General features: G+C 41.2%; 1 protein-coding gene across 7 annotated transcripts in view; it reads left to right on the top strand.

Moving 5' to 3' along the window:
- Positions 1 to 8,827: 8,827 nt before the first annotated feature.
- Positions 8,828 to 16,906, top strand: part of PDE4DIP (phosphodiesterase 4D interacting protein) — a 240,281-nt gene continuing 232,202 nt past the window's right edge. For all 7 annotated transcript variants that reach the window (XM_068966238.1, XM_068966236.1, XM_068966237.1 and 4 more), the window contains exon 1: positions 8,828 to 9,060. In XM_068966238.1, the coding sequence (XP_068822339.1) occupies positions 8,828 to 9,060 (233 nt within the window). The remainder of the gene's footprint in view (positions 9,061 to 16,906) is intronic.

Below are 16,906 nucleotides of genomic sequence, written 5' to 3'. Positions count from 1 at the left end.
TAAGGCTATGTTGATGAGAGAAGCAAAATGAGAAGAATACATAGAGAAGAAAATTTGGAGCAGGAATTCCAGCCTGTTTCTAGTTCCTGGATCTAGGCTCTCCCCAAGACCCAATGTCTGCTTGAAACCTGACAACATTATTCGCGTGTGCTTAGTTACTAGTCGTGTCCGACTCTTGCGACCCTATAGAATGTAACCTCCCAGGCTCCTCTGTCCATGGGATTCTTCAGGCAAGAATACCAGAGTGGGTTGCCATTTCCTCCTCCAGGGGATCTTCCCAACCCAGGGATCGAACGCAGGTCTCCTGTATTGCAGTCAGACTCTTTACTGACTGATCTATGCCGGAAGCCCGACAACACTATGAAATGGGTCAAATTCAAGAATCTTGGAACTTGTAAAGGTTGTACTGGGGGGTACGGGGGACGTAAAAAAATTTGAATATCAGAACTAAGAGCATTTCGTATCCAAAAACCGAAATAAAGCACCTATCTAAATTAAGCTGCTAAGACAGAATGGGACTTTTCATTAAGGCAGAGTCAGAAGGTTAGAGACTTTACACGTGAGATCAAAGAAAGCAACAGTTAAAGGCTTGTGTACACTTATTTTTAAACAATTCCTGAGTGCCTAATTGTATGCCAGACACTGAGCTAGGTAATGAAGATGAATAACATTCCCAGAAACCTGTGGCCCGTATCAACCCTCAGACCAAACACTGTCTGTAAGTAAACAGCAGCTCCTGTATGAATTACATAATTAAAAAAAAAAAACTTTCTCAGGAGGAAGTGATGCTCTTTCTGTGCTGCTATCAGGCATATGTGGTAGTATGGCTGAACCATTTATTTAAAAACTGAAACCTTTTCTTACAGATTAGCAAATAGCAGGTTCTCTGAGCTATCGCTCTTCAACCCACACCTCCTATCAAACTGCGCCAAAACTCTGCTGGTACCACTTCGGCGGTTAATCCAGATTAGCTTCTGATTGGTCAGATTCCATGCCAGTCGGTTTCGAAAGCTCCGTCTCCCAGGTGGCCATTGGCTACCTCCAGGGACTCCCAGAATGAGCCCCGCCTTCCATCCTGGCGCCCGCCCATCGGCCCCACCTCGAGCCTGCTTCTTCTGGCTGCCCTGGTGATTGGGAAGCGGCGATCAGGCTGCGAATATGTTGATGCCCTCAGAGCTGATGGTTATTTTGAATTATCACCCCTGACTAAACTGTCCTACAATGTGAGCTCCCATAAAGCAGAACTTTCATTTTGTTCAACCTTAAGTTCGTTCACAATCTTTACCTGAGTTGTCCCCACACAGTCCAGACATTAAAGTGAAAGTAAGGATTTGGGTGAGGAAGGAGGAAAAATGAACAAGCACACTGTAAGTAATGTGAAAGCCGCTATTTAAAATAATTACCACCTTAGATAGCCTGCTTCAAATGTCCAGGCTAAGCAAAACTACTTCCTGCCTTTAGAAGCTACCTCGTGAAACTTTCGTTATTTTTGTCCAATTTCTCTGCTTTGTTGGGCAAGCTAGGCAGAGACCACCAGGCCCATCCCTTGGATTCTGAGATAGGTTGTGAAGATAATTGGAATAGTTTTGATAGGATCTAAAATATTTTATTGAACTTAAAATTTGTAACAGATTTCTTTTTTACCCTCATAGCCTCTAAAATCTTTCAGAGCAGTAACAGAAGTCATTTGTTATCTCCCAGAGCCTAGTGTCCTGTTTCCCCAGGAACCTAGCAAATGCTCAATTAATGTTTTTTGAATAGATGACTGAACGAATGGCATACTCATGGATTGAGACAATTCTTCATCGGTTGTATGCAATATACTAGGACTTTCCAGATGGCACCAGTGGTAAAGAATCCAACTGTCAATGCAGGAGACCAGAGACATGGGTTCCATCCCTGGGCTGGGAAGATTCCCCTGGAGTGGGAAACAGCAACTCACTCCAGTATTCTTACCTGGACAATTCCATGGACAGAGGAGCTTGGTGGGTACAGTCCACGTGTTTGCAAAGAGTCAGACTGGAATGAGCACGTACAGCATAATTCACAATTGGCAAAGCCAAAAGCTTAGCCTCCTTGCACCAGTGCTGGATTGAATTCAGAGACAGAATTTGCGCTTATCCTTCAAAAACTGTGTTTCCCCAATTTGGGAGAATTTGGTGCAGTTTTATAGCAATGGTTCAAGGGCAAGGATGCTGAAAAGGATCAGCGGGTATAAGCAGAGCCTAGACCTGGTAGTCTCTTGCTGAGCTTCTCTGGTTCTTTTAATCTAACCTCAGGTGGTCTTCTCTGGAATGAAGAATGCTAACGTCTTCCTTTTGTTGGAGGTTTTAGTTCTATAAAGAGCTCAAAGATTCTGTTACGTGTGTCCCCCGTGGTGGAACCAGGACCCTGGCCCAGGGCTGCACTGTTGTTCCCAGTGTTGTTTGGCTTCCTCCTCTTATACCTCTTCACCTCCTGCTTCTTTGCTCTCTTCTACCCATACTTGTGTGTCGGAAATGAGCAAACAACTTTCTTTCTGAGTGATTTTCTTTACAACCTTAAGGGTCAGAGCTTTCAGTTATTATTAGTCTTTGTTATGCTCCCTTGTTTAAAGAGATTAAAATACATGGGTCAAATTACAAATGAAAGAGGGCATATTAGTACTGCCCATGGAAATAAAAAGGATTATAAGGGAATGCTATGTATAATTGTATGCCAACAAATTAGATAAACTAGATGAAAAGGACACATTCCGGAAAAACACAAGCTACTTAAACTGATTCAAAGAGAAACAGAAAACCTGAATAGACCTATAACAAGCAATTAAATGAGGAGTAGTAGTAATAGTAGTCAGAGAAGGCAATGGCAACCCACTCGAGTACTCTTGCCTGGAGAATACCAGGGATGGTGGGTCTTGGTGGGCTGCCGTCTGTGGGGTTGCACAGAATTGGACACGACTGAAGCAACTTACCAGCAGCAGCAGCAGCAGTAATAATAGTAGCAGCAGCAATAGTAGTAAAACTTCCCACAAGGAGGAGTTATGGTCCAGATGGCTTAACTTGTGAATTTTAGCAATTGTTTAAAGAATGCTAATACCTTGCAAACTCTTCCCCCTACCAAAAAAAAAGAGAGCGTGTGAACGCCTCCTAGCTCATTTTATGAGGCCACTATTACTCAAAGACTTCACAAGAAATGAAAATGACAGACCAATATACCTTATATAAAGATAAGTAGCAAAATAGTAGTAAACTTTTCCCAGAAGCAGGTAAAATGGATTATACAATAATGACCATGTGAGATTTATCCTGGAAACACAAGGTTGGTTTAACATATGAAAATCAATATATGTAATGTACCTATTAGTGGAATAATGGACAAAACTCAAGTGTTCATCTCAAAAAATGAAAAAAAGCATTTGAGAAAATATAACACTTTTTTCTCTTAAAAACAATCAACAAACTAGGACTAAAAGAGGTATTCGTCAACCTGATTAATTGACATTTATAAAAAAAACCACAACTAATATGATACTTAAAAGTGAAAGACTGAAAGCTTTTTCTCTAAAATTGGGAACAAGACAAAAATGTCCACTCTCCCCACTTCTCCTCAACATTACATTTGAAGTTCTTACTGGGGCAATTAGACAAGAAAAAGAAATAAAGCCAACAACATGTGAAAGGAAAAAGTAACTCTAAATCTGTTTGCAGATGGCTTGCTCTTGTACATAGAAAATTTGAAAGAGCCCCCACAAAAAATTATAATTAATAAGTGAATTTTTCAGAATTATAGGGTACAAAATCAATTGTAACTGCACTAGAAATTAATAATTCCAAAATAAAATTAAGAATGTAATTTCACTTATAACAGCACCAAAATAAATGAAATATGTAGGTAAATCTAACAAAAGAAGTAAACTTGTTTTTCCTTTTGAATCAATACTTTATTTTCTCAACATATACAGTAATATTCTTTCCTTAAAAAATTTTTATTGGCATAGGCATATGCGCATGCTAAGTCGCTTCAGTTGTGTCCAGCTTTTTGCGACCTTATGGACTGTAGCCCGCCAGACTCCTCTGTCCATGGGATTTTCCAGGCAAGAATACTGGACTGGGTTGACATGCCCTCCTCCAGAGGATCTTTCCTACCCAGGGATCGAAACTGCGTCTTTTATGTCTCCTGCATTGGCAGGCGGGTTCTTTACCACTAGTGCCACCTGGGAAATCCTGATTATTCTCTAGCACTTGATTTGGAAAGAAATCCCAGGATGAATATTGAGCTCATTTCATGTGCTTCTCTCTCCTTAAGAATGATAGATTCAATTCCTGCCTGCTTAGGTTACTCATTAGTTCCTTCCAAGAGTTGTTTTGGTATTTTTCTATATTTATATCTTTTTGTCCTGGTGTGCTGCAGTCCATAGGGTCTCCAAGAGTCAGATACGATTGGGTGACTGAACAACAACAACATATTTATATATATGTATGTGTGTGTGTGTGTATATATATATATGTAATACTTACATATTTATAAGTATTTATATATTCTATTGTATCCTACACCCCAACCAATGTGGGAAAAGTCACTCTGATACATGCTCCTCCATCCTAGCTAAAACTGGATGTTTCAATACTTCTTAGCTTTTGAGTTTGCTATGACTTCATTGAACTATTTATCTGCCTCAACTAATGAAAATGGCATATACATTTTAAATTTGGGAACCCCATTCCTTTTAATTTGTGTATTAGATAAAATCTCAAAGTCTGGGTCTGCTAGGAAAGCAACTTCTACTAAATAATAGTATTGCTGTTGTTCAGTTGCTCAGTCGTGTCTGACTCTTTGTAACCCCATGGACTGCAGCACCCCAGGCTTCCCTGCCCTTCACCATCTCCCAGAGTCCACTTAAACTCATGTCCATTGAGTTGCTGATGCCATCCAACCACCTCATCCTCTGTCATCCCTGTCTCCTGCCTTTGATCTTTCCCAGCCTCAGCGTCTTTTCTAATGAGTTAGCTCTTCCCATCAGGTGGCCAAAGTATTGGAGCTTCAGCTTCAGCATCAGTCCTTTCAATGAAAATTCAGGGTTGATTTCTTTTAGGATTGACTGGTTTGTTCTCCTTGCTGTCCAAGGGACTCTCAAGAGTCTTCTACAGCACCACAGTTTGAAGGCATCAATTCTTCAGTGCTCAGCCTAATAAGATTAGAAGCCAGATTTTAGAGAATTAGGTGGTAAACAATGTATGTAAGTCAAGAGGTATAGACATCAAATGTATACAGTGTATGTAAGCAAACCAGTTATGAAGGGAAATGAGAGATATGGTGGTGGTTAGAGGGGGAAGGGAAATGAGAGATATGATAGAGGTTAGAGGGAGAAGTCTTTGTTTTAGGGATGACAAAATGTGAACGTGTTTATAGGCTCAGTATAGAGCTAACAGAAAAAGGGTGGCCAAAAAATATTAAGCCAACAAAAGATAATCAAGAATTTTCTAGTAGAGATGAGGGTCTTTCAAGGTGGCTCAGTGATAAAGAATCCACCTGCCAGGCAGGAGACACAGGTTCAATCCCTGGGTCAAGAAGACCCCTGGGAGAAGGAAATGTCAACCCACTCCAGTATTCTTGCCTGGGAAATTCCATGGACAGAGGAGCCTGGCAGACTCCAGTCCAAGGAGTCAGAAAGGAGTTAGACATGACTAAACAACTAAACAAGAGCAGAAAGAAGAGATGAGAGTTGTAAATTGCTTCAGTAGGAAGCACAAGCTGGAATCAAGATTGCCGGGAGAAATATCAATAACCTCAGATATGCAGATGACACCACCCTTATGGCAGAGTGAAGAGTAACTAAAAAGCCTCTTGATGAAAGTGAAAGAGGAGAGTGAAAAAGTTAACTTAAAGCTCAACATTCAGAAAACTAAGATCATGGCATCTGGTCCCATCACTTCATGGGAAATAGACGGGGAAACAGTGGAAACAGTGTCAGACTGTATTTTTTTGGGCTCCAAAATCACTGCAGATGGTGAAGTTTTAACATGAAGTTAAAAGACGCTTACTCCTTGGAAGAAAAGTTATGACCAACCTAGATAGCATATTCAAAAGCAGAGACATTACTTTGCCAACAAAAGTCTGTCTGGTCAAGGCTATGGTTTTTCCTGTGGTCATGTATGGATGTGAGAGTTGGACTGTGAAGAAAGCTGAGAGCTGAAGAATTGATGCTTTTGAACTGTGGTGTTGGAGAAGACTCTTGAGAGTCCCTTGGACTGCAAGGAGATCCAACTAGTCCATTCTAAAGGAGATCAGCCCTGGGCGTTCTTTGGAAGGAATGATGCTGAAGCTGAAACTCCAGTACTTTGGCCACCTCATGTGAAGAGTTGACTCATTGGCAAAGACTCTGATGCTGGGAGGGATTGGGGGCAGGAGGAGAAGGGGACAACAGAGGATGAGATGGCTGGATGGTATCACTGACTCGATGGACATGAGTCTGAGTGAACTCCAGGAGTTGGTGATGGACAGGGAGGCCTGGCGTGCTGCGATTCATGGGGTTGCAAAGAGTCGGACATGACTGAGCGACTGAACTGAACTGAACTGAACTGAAGACATATTGGGGGGAAAAAGATATGTAAAGACACAGATTAAGTTAGGTTTGAAAGAAAGAACGATGAGATACCTGATAGTGTCATTTTCTGAAAGCAGCTGGAATCATGATGGGAGAGACCACTTAAAGAAATAGTAAAAAAGTGGAATTAAAGACTGGATGAGTTGCATGAGGAAGATACATCTCTGATGATACCCAGTTCGGGGGCTCAGGCAACTTTGTGGATGGTAGTGTTGGAGTTAATAAAACAGAAGAATGAACAGCAGATTTGGGAGAAAAAAAATGACTTAAGAGTTCAGCTTTATTCTCACTGAGTTAATGATAGTGACTATTGCCTATGAACCTTGGGATCCATACTACACACTAAAAGATAAACCTTGTCTCTTTTAGGCCTTGCAAATTATAATGGGATTTTGTTTCTTGTTGTTTCAGTTCAGTTCAGTCGCTCAGTCGTGTCTAACTCTTTGCAACCCCATGAATTGCAGCAAGCCAGGCCTCCCTGTCCATCACCATCTCCCAGAGTTCACTCAGACTCACATCCATCGAGTCCATGATGCCATCCAGCCATCTCATCCTCGGTCGTCCCCCTCTCCTTCTGCCCCCAATCCCACCCAGCATCAGAGTCTTTGCCAATGAGTCAACTCTTTGCATGAGGTGGCGAAAGTACTGGAGTTTCAGCTTTAGCATCATTCCTTCCAAAGAACACCCAGGGCTGATCTCCTTTAGAATGGACTGGTTGGATCTTCTTGCAGTCCAAGGGACTCTCAAGAGTCTTCTCCAACGCCACAGTACAAAAGCATCAATTCTTTGGCGCTCAGCTTATGTCTGACTCTTTTGTGACTCCATGGACTGTAGCCAGCAAGGCTCCTGTGTTCATGGGATTCTCCAGGCAAGAATGCTGGAGTGTGTTGCCATTTCCTTCTCCAGGGGATCTTCCTGATCCAGGGATAGAAATCACATCTCCTGCATTGACAGATGGATTCTTTACCACTGAGCCACCAAGGAGGCCCTAAATGGGGTTACCTCCCTATAAGCCCATCATAAAGCAAAAATATCTTGTCAAAAGGCATTTTGTATACCTCACCGACCAAACATCACAGCTTAGCCTAGACTGCCTTAAACATGCTCAGAACACCTAATTAGCCTACAGCTGGGCAAAATCATCTAACACAAAGCCTGTTTTATAATAGTGTTGAATATCTCATGTAATAATTTATTGACTGTTATACTGAAAGTGAAAAACAGAATGGTTGTATGGGTACAGAGTGGTTATAAATGTACCTGACTGGGAGCCCAGCATCACCAGAGAGTATTACCCCTTATCTCTAGTCCAGGAAAAGATCAAAATTCAAAATTCTAGATCTGGTTTCCAGTGAATGCATCTCACGTTCACACCATGGTCAAGTCCAAAAATCGTTAAGCGGAACCAGTAAGCTGAGGCTGCTGGTATAGAATGGTACAGTAGAAGCATTTTGCTTTGCTGGAGACTCAGTTTCCATTCTTAGAAAACACTGGACTATAAGAAAACGGGTTTTCCGAACAAACATTAAGTGGAAGATTTATTTGATCAATGACCTTTTTTTTTAATCATGAAAACACTTTTGATTTGATAGCAGATACCAAGTTATATATATTTTACTATGAGCTCTTCGTGGAAAATGGCAATCAGAAAGTCTCAATTGAAAAAAAAATTGAGGTTGTTTATGAGAAAGGTTTTTTATAATAACTAAAGGGAAAATTGAAAGAAAAGATTTTAAAAGGAGGGAAAGAAGGCTAGACAACAAACCTGGAGAAGTAATGATTCTGAGGCGAGAATAATGTAAAATATAAGAGGATGATGGATTTGGAGGGTGGAGAACAAAAACCAGGAATATATGGAGAGAAGCAGTGAGAGAAGGAGAAACTTTTTGAGGTTGGAAATTGAGGACAGTGACAATGGAGCAGATAGGAAGAAAACAGAAAGGAGGTCTGGAAATGAAAAGCTCTCCAGGTTGAGGTAGTGGGTGGGAGAGAAGGGGGAGATGACAGAGGGTGCAGAGGGAGCGGCGAGTGTCTGTGGGAGAGGGACCGAAGCAATCTGGGCGGAGCAGGTGGCGGAGGCAGCGCGGAGGAGGCCTGGCCTTCCCAGGTCTGCACCGCGCCAGGGGCAACTGAGTGGGTAGCATCCTCGCCGAGATGATGCGTCCTGGCAGTGCAGGAAGACCTTAGGAAAACCAAGCAGGGACGGTAACTAGGACTGGGCTGGCTAGGGCCGGGAAATTCATGAAGAGGACTGACAGCGGGTCCTGCTGCCGCCGCCGCTGCGACTGCGGCTGCTGCTGCCGCGCGGTCCGCCGGGCGCACCACGCGCCCTACTGGTCCAGGGACGCGGCGCGAATCCCGCCGTCCTCGCGGCAGTCTCCCGGCCGGGAACGACGGCATCCAGAGCCGGCCGGGAGCTGGGCAGCAGCGGCCGAGGAGGAAGAGGCAGCCGCGGCAGCCGCACCCTGGATGAGGTGAGAGCACCGCGGGAGCCCGGAGGCTGCAGACTGCGCCGGGAGTGGCGGCGCCACTGGTTTAGGGGAACCGCCTTCGGGGCTGGGAATCAGGGCTGGAGACCCGGGCGCTTCGGAGGGGTTGACACAGAGTGACATTAGTTTGGAGAAGGTTGAAGGGCACGACTGGGGACTGGGGGATGATGGGGCTGGTGGCGGGGGCGGAGGGGGAACGACAGTAGGGGGTTGCCTGGACATACAGGTGTGGCGCTGGATTGGCCCTGGACGAAAGCGTAGGAAACTCAGTCTCTACCCCTAAGGTCTTCGCTTAACGTGTAGTCAGGGGCTCTGTTGGCGGAGATGAGATTGAAGGCTGTGCCTGCTGGGTCAAGTCAAACAAGAGATGAACACAGGATTCAGAAGGCCATGCCAGGTTGAAAGCACTAAGGATGCTAAAAGAAGATAAAGGACCAGGAAATGCATGTGGGGGTACAGCTGAAAGCACTGCCTTATCTTATTCCTGCCCCCTCCTCCTCTCCGCCCCATCTTAGATACAGGCAGCAGGGTGGGGTAGTGATGGTTCCTTCCTCCTAGGCTCTCTTTTCCTGAAGAGCTGGGGCCCTGCCTGTTGACTGGCTGGATGATGCCTAGCAGGACGAGCCCCACATAAACCCAGTCACTTCCGTTGGTCTGGCTTGGAAGACCCCACCCATCAAGCCCAAATTTTCTTAGCAGCAGCAGAATGAAAATCTGCCATATATATATATATATATATTTTTTGGACAAGAGACAGATCGTGCTGCTGACTTCTTGAAATAAATCTCTCCCTGTTGGAGCATCTTTAGCTTATCCTTTAATGGGAAGCTAGTACTCATAAATCAAACTACAGGGCAATATTGATTTCAGCATGGAGGCCGCCATTAACTAATGGGGGAATCTGAAAAAAATTCATTTCTGTAGGCCTGTTTCCTATGCATAAAATCAGAATTTGGGTCTTTTGAGTATTAGTTACAGATTTGCATATTAATAGAATCTGTATTTTGTGTTCAAGACTATGTGAACGAGGAAACAATTTATTCAGACACTTGATTGTGTTTATTCATCACACTGTTCATTGTTTATTTGAGAAAACTGAGTCAGGCTATTCAGTTAACAGCGCTTAAAGGAATCACAATTATGAAGAAATCCAGGATAAATTACTGCCTTGAAAGATGTAAAGAGGCAAGAAGTAGTCATTATTTGATTTTTTATAAAGTGGAATTTTGGCCCAAACTTAATTACCTTTTAAACATGTTCTATCGATGGTGTGTTGAATAATTTTCAGCAATACTTTGGAAACTTGTTTAAAGCCTGAAACAAAAAATTAATCTGAATATATTTAAATTTTAAATTCTTCTTCACTATTTTATATATGCTAGGGTGAACACTTTTCATCAAAAGAAGCATTGTCATTGCAAAATTTTAAATGAGTCATGACTCTGTATCATAAACATGTGATTTGTCTGTTTTTGGTAACAAAAAGATTTGTTGGGTTAGAATTAGGTTCTCTATATTGTGGCTTAATTGTTAAAATAGATGGATATGCTTTTGTTATTCCCTTAATAATTATTCATCTGACAGATCTCTACATTCATCTTAGTTGATGTGATGATGAGCCTTGAAATGTTTTTAAACATTTCAGGAATGCCCTGAAGTCAGAAACTTCACTGAGGTTGATGCTACTGTGACCTTATTTAAAAATCAGATCTCCAGGAATGTGCAACATACTTTTCACATTCCTATCTTAGCTCTAGTACTAGAAGTTTATGAGTATTAGAGGCTTCCACTTAGGAGAAAGTATCTTTGGTATCCAGTTTTCTAACTCTTGATCAACTAAAAATGTAAGAAAGCAGCTCATTTTTTAATATTTAAATTTATTTTTAATTTTTGCTTTACAACATTTTGTTGGTTTTTGCCATTCATCAACATGAATCAGCCATAGATATATGTATGTTCCCTCCCTCTTGAACTCCCTTCCACCCCCACCCCGTTTCACGCCTCTAGGTTGTCACAGAGCAAGTGATTTGAGCTCTGCCATGCAGCAAATTTCCACTGGCTATCTAATTTTACATATGGTAATGTATATGTTTCAGTGCTACTGTCTCAATTCATCCGACACTCTCCTTCCCTCACTGTGACCGCAAGTCTGTTCTCTATGCCTGTGTCTCCATTGCTGACCTACAAATAGGTTCATCGGTACCATCTTTCTAGATTCCATATATAAGCATTGCTGCTACTGCTGCTAAGTCGCTTCAGTCATGTCCGACTCTGTGCGACCCCACAGATGGGAGCCCACCAGGCTCCCCTGTCCCTGGGATTCTCCAGGCAAGAACACTGGAGTGGGTTGCCATTTCCTTCTCTAATGTATGAAAGTGAAAAGTGAAAGTGAAGTCACTCAGTCGTGTCCGACTCTTAGCGACCCCATGGACTACAGCCCACCAGGCTCCTCCATCCATGGGATTTTCCAGACAAGAGTACTGGAGTGGGTTTCCACTGCCTTTTCCGAGTATATGATATTTGTTTTTCTCTTTTTGACTTACTTCACACTGTGTAATAGGCTCTAGGTTCAGCTCCCTCTTTAGAACTAACTCAAATGCACTCCTTTTTATGGCTGAGTAATAGTCCATTGTATATATGAAAGCAGCTCATTTTAATTCAGTGTTTTTAAATCAAGCAATGATGGTGGAGATCAGCACAAAATTGGATGCAAACTACCCTCAGGTAGTCAAGAACCTATCATTCTAAACTCTGCTTACCTATGTAACTACAGTGTGGAATAAGTGTTATAATAGTAAGATGGACTATGGAAAAATAAATAAATGCAAAGATCTCTCCAAGGAAAGCTGACTCTGTCCCAAGAGATCATGCAAGGTGACATTATTGTACAAACTGTGCTTTAGTTGTTGAGTCTGTTTCTCAGACTGATTATTAAATTCACATGGCCAGGATGGCATATTACTAATTTACAATGAGGAGTCATCTTAGGGAACTAGATCCACTCTTTTATGTCAGTGAGTTCTCTTGGCATACTTGCCACATTTGGAAACCAAATTGTAGTTAAAAGGTTGTTTGTGGAACTTGGATTTAGAATTGCTGTTGTGTGTGTGTGCTCAGTTGTGTCCGACTCTTTGCAACCCTATGGACTATAGCCCCTCCAGGCTCCTCTGTCCATGGGACTTTTTAGGCAAGAATACTGGAGTGGGTTGCCATTTCCTGCTCCAAGCAATCCTCCTGGCCCAGAAATCAAACCTGTGTCTCCTGTTTCTCCTGCATTGGCGGGTGGATTCTTTACCACTGAGCCCCCTGGGAAACCCAAATTTAGAATCAGGAGAATTAATCAGTGAATTCTAAATTAAGGAAAAATAACTTCGATCAGAGTATCAGAGGATATAAATGGGTTCTTTCTTCCCTGGATGGTGAGTGTCGTTAAGGATCAACCTTTCTCCTCATGTGGACCTTCTTTTTTTCTCTGACATGCTAATATTTTCAGGTAATTGTTTGTTTGGTTTGGGATTCTTTATGTCTGTTTCAAGTGCCTGCACATTTCTGCTCTGAACCAGTTTGTCTTCACTGTCAAGTTTAAACTCCAAATGGCAAGGTGACTTTGCTTAGGTAAAAGTCATCCCGGGGATAGGAAAATGGGGTTGGGAGACGTTGCTAAAGCCCCTATAAGCTGGTAATATGAACCATGTTGTTTATGGCAACTGGATACAGTGCTAAGAGGCAGAGAATTAGAGAGGGCTTCACACACACACACGCACGCGCGCACACACACACACAGGAGATGAACTTTTTCTAGCTTAGCAAGGGCTTCATACACACACATACACACACACACACACACACACAAGCACGCGCAAGCGCGTGCGATGAACTTTTTCTAGTGTAGCAAGATAAGGAAGCCAGAGTTGGGTAGGAAGTAAATTTTAGCAGAGGGATATAAGCGAATGTATGGCCTTGGGAAAAAGGCCTTATTCAGGTGAGACCCATGCTGTGCTAGAACTTTTCTATGATGATTTAATTCAGAGGTGACCCTCTTGCAGTACACAACTATTTAAAAAAGAGGAATTAAGTGAATTGCCAGCTGATGGTAATGCGCTTCAATGTGCGCTTGTTTTTGCCCCCTTTTAAAAAATTTTATTGAAGTGTAGTTGATTTACAATCTCATGTTAATTTCTGCTGTACAGCGAAGGAACTATGCTTAATATTCTATAATGTGTACTTTTGAAGCCTAGCAGATTGCACATTCTAGGTGGATAGCCTGGAACCAGCAGACAGCTGTCAGAGTTAAGGGTGAGGGATGATGTCAGAGAAGGATCAGTGCGTTTCGAACATCAAATGTCAGCCATTATGTCTCTTTATCCATCTCTCTTTCTGTTATTTTTTTTTTTACTGCTCCATTGAGATATAATTGACATAGAAAAAACTGGGCAAATTTAAAATGTACAATTTGAAAAGTTTATATATATTTATGTAGGTATATATTTGTGAAATATATATGTATGTACATATTTATGAAAGCATTACATGTCCATCATCCTAAAAAGTTTTCTTCTGCCCTGTTATAATCCCTACCTTCGTCGCCTCCTGCCCCACTAACACACAGGAAACCACTGATCCTTTTGTCACTACATGATAGTTTGCATTTTCTATAAATTTATATAAGTGGGATCATACAGTATGTATTCTTTGTTTTTGCCTGGCTTCTTTCACACACTTATTACTTAACTCACAGTTATTTTAAGATTTATCCATGCTGTTGTAGGTATTAATCATTCATTTTCTTTCATTGCTGAGAAGTATTCCATTGTATGGCTATGCCACAGTTTATTGATTCACTAACTGTGGGGTTGTTTCCTGTAAAGTGGCTGTTATGAATGAAGCTGCTATGAACATTTGTGTACTAGTCTTTGTGTGTGCATATGCTTACATTTCTCTTGGATGAATTTCTAGGAGTAGAACAGTAGGTAGATGTTTAACTTTTTAAGAAATTGCAAAATTCTGTGTCAAAGGTATTTTACCTTTTACATTCCCAGTAGAGATGTACGAAGGTCCCTATTTCTCCACATCCTTGCCAACATTTATTACTGTCTTATTTATTATGGCCATTCTAGTAAATGTGAAATAGTATCTTACATCTGCATTTCCCATTGACTACCGATGTTGAACATCTTTTCATGTGCTTTATGTATTATCTGTATATTTTTACAAAGTGTTTGTTGAAATTTTTGCCCATTTTAATGGAGTTGTTTGCTTTTTTATTGTAAAATTTGAGTTCTCTATTCTAAATACAAGTTTTATTATATATGTACATTGTGAATATTTTCTCCCCATCTACAGTTCATCTTTTCATTTTAGTAATAGTGTCTTTTGAAGGCCAGAAATTAAAAAAATTTTGCTAAAGTTAAGTCCAGACTGTCACATTTTTCTTTAAAGATTTTGCTTTTAATGTTATTAATATACCTAAGAAACCATTACTTAACCCAAGGTCACAAAATATTCTGCTATGTTTTCTTTTAGAAGTTGCATAGTTTTATGTTTTACATTTAGGTCTATGATCCATTTTGAGTTAACTTTTGTATATAGTACAAGGTTTTGATCAAGGTTCATTTTTTGCATATAGTGTTCTTTCAGCACTGTTTGTTAAGAAATCTATCCTTTCTCCATTAAATTGCCTTGATAGTTTTACTGAAATCAATTGACCATATATTTGTTGTTTAGTCATTAAGTCCTGTCCAACTCTGTGACCCCAGGAACTGTAGCACACCAAGCTTCCCTGTCCTTCACTATCTCCTGGAGTTTGCTCAAATTCATGTCCATTGAGTCAGTGATGGCATCCAACCATCTCATCCTCTGTTACCCCTTCTCCTCCTGCCCTCAATCTTTCCCAGCATCAGGGTCTTTACCAGTGAGTCAGCTCTTTGCATTAGGTGGCCAAAGTATTGGAGCTTCAGCTTCAGCATCAGTTCTTCCAGTGAATACTCAGGGTTGGTTTCCCTTAGGATTGACTGGTTTGATCTCCTTGCTGTTCAAAGGACTCTCAAGAGTCTTCTTCAGCACCACAGTTCAAAAGCATCAATTCTTCAGTGCTCAACCTTATTTATGGTCCAACTCTTACACCTGTGTATGACTACTGGAAAAAACAGTTTTGACTAGATGGACCTTTGTTGGCAAAGTGATGTGTCTGCTTTTCAATATGCTGTCTAGGTTTGTCATAGCTTTACTTCCAAGAAGCAAGTCTTTTAATTTCATGGCCATAGTTATTGTCCACAGTGATTTTGGAGCCCAAGAAAATAGTCTGTCACTGTTCCCACTTTTTCCATGTATATGTGACTCTATATCTGATTTTTCTATTCTATTCCATTGATCTTTTTGTCTATCTTTGAGCCAATACTCTACTGTTAATATCTTGATTACTATAGTTTTGTAAGTCTTGAAATAATGTAGTGCAAATTCTCCAATTTCATTCTTCTTATTCAAAATTATTTGGCTGTTCTAGGTTCTTTGCATTCCCATATACATTTTAGATTCCAATTGTCAATATAGATAAAAAGTCTGCTGGGAATTTGAATGGGATTGTACTGAAGTTTATATATTAATTTGGGGAGAACTGATATTTTTTAACAATGTCAGACTTTATTTTTGGGGGCTCCAAAATCACTGCAGATGGTGATTGCAGTCATGAAATTAAAAGACGCTTACTCCTTGGAAGAAAAGTTATGACCAACCTAGATAGCATATTCAAAAGCAGAGACATTACTTTGCCGACTAAGGTCCATCTAGTCAAGGCTATGGTTTTTCCTGTGGTCATGTATGAGAGTTGGACTGTGAAGAAGGCTGAGTGCCGAAGAACTGATGCTTTTGAACTGTGGTGTTGGAGAAGACTCTTGAGAGTCCCTTGGACTGCAAGGAGATCCAACCAGTCCATTCTGAAGGAGATCAACCCTGGGATTTCTTTGGAAGGAATGATGCTAAAGCTGAAACTCAAGTACTTTGGCCACCTCATGCAAAGAGTTGACTCATTGGAGAAGACTTTGATGCTGGGAGGGATTAGGGGCAGGAGGAGAAGGGGACAACAGAGGATGAGATGGCTGGATGGCATCACTGACTCAATGGATGCAACTCTGAGTGAACTCCGGGAATTGGTGATGGACAGGGAGGCCTGGCGTGCTGCGATTCATGGTGTCGCAGAGTCGGACATGACTGAGCAACTGAACTGAACTGATATTTTTAACAATATTGAGTCTTCTGATCCATAACGTGGTATATCCCTTCATTTATTTAGGTCAGTGGTTCTCAAACAGGGACAGTTATACCTCATAAAGGACATTTGACAGTATCTGGACACATTTTTTATTATCCTAACTGCAGCAAAGGTGATTCTGGCATTTAGAAAATAGAAGTCAGGAGTACTGGTTAACATCCTACATTGCACAGAACAGTTCTAACAGTAAAGAACTATATGGCCTAAAACATCAATAATTAGTGAGGCTCTGAAACCCTCATTAAGTTCTTCTTTAATTTCTCTCAGCAATGTTTTTTGTTTTTAATATATAGAATTTACACATCTTATAAGACATTTATCCTTAAATTCTTCATGTGTGTATTCTTTTATAAATGATAATGTCTTTAAAATTTCGATTTATGATTGTTTTTGCTGGTTCATATTGATTTTTCATAATTTTATTTAGGTATTCATTTTTGCCTGTGCTGCATCTTCCCTGCTGCATGGGGTTTTTCTCTGGTTGTGGTGAGCAATGGCCGCTCTCTAGCTGTGGTACGAAGGCTTCTCGCTGAGTTGGCTTCTCCAGTTGCAGAGCACAGGCTC

The sequence above is a fragment of the Capricornis sumatraensis genome, chromosome 2 (assembly GCF_032405125.1).
Source record: "Capricornis sumatraensis isolate serow.1 chromosome 2, serow.2, whole genome shotgun sequence".
In the NCBI taxonomy this organism is placed as follows: Eukaryota; Metazoa; Chordata; class Mammalia; order Artiodactyla; family Bovidae; genus Capricornis; species Capricornis sumatraensis.
This window is presented reverse-complemented; position numbering and strand designations above follow the sequence as displayed.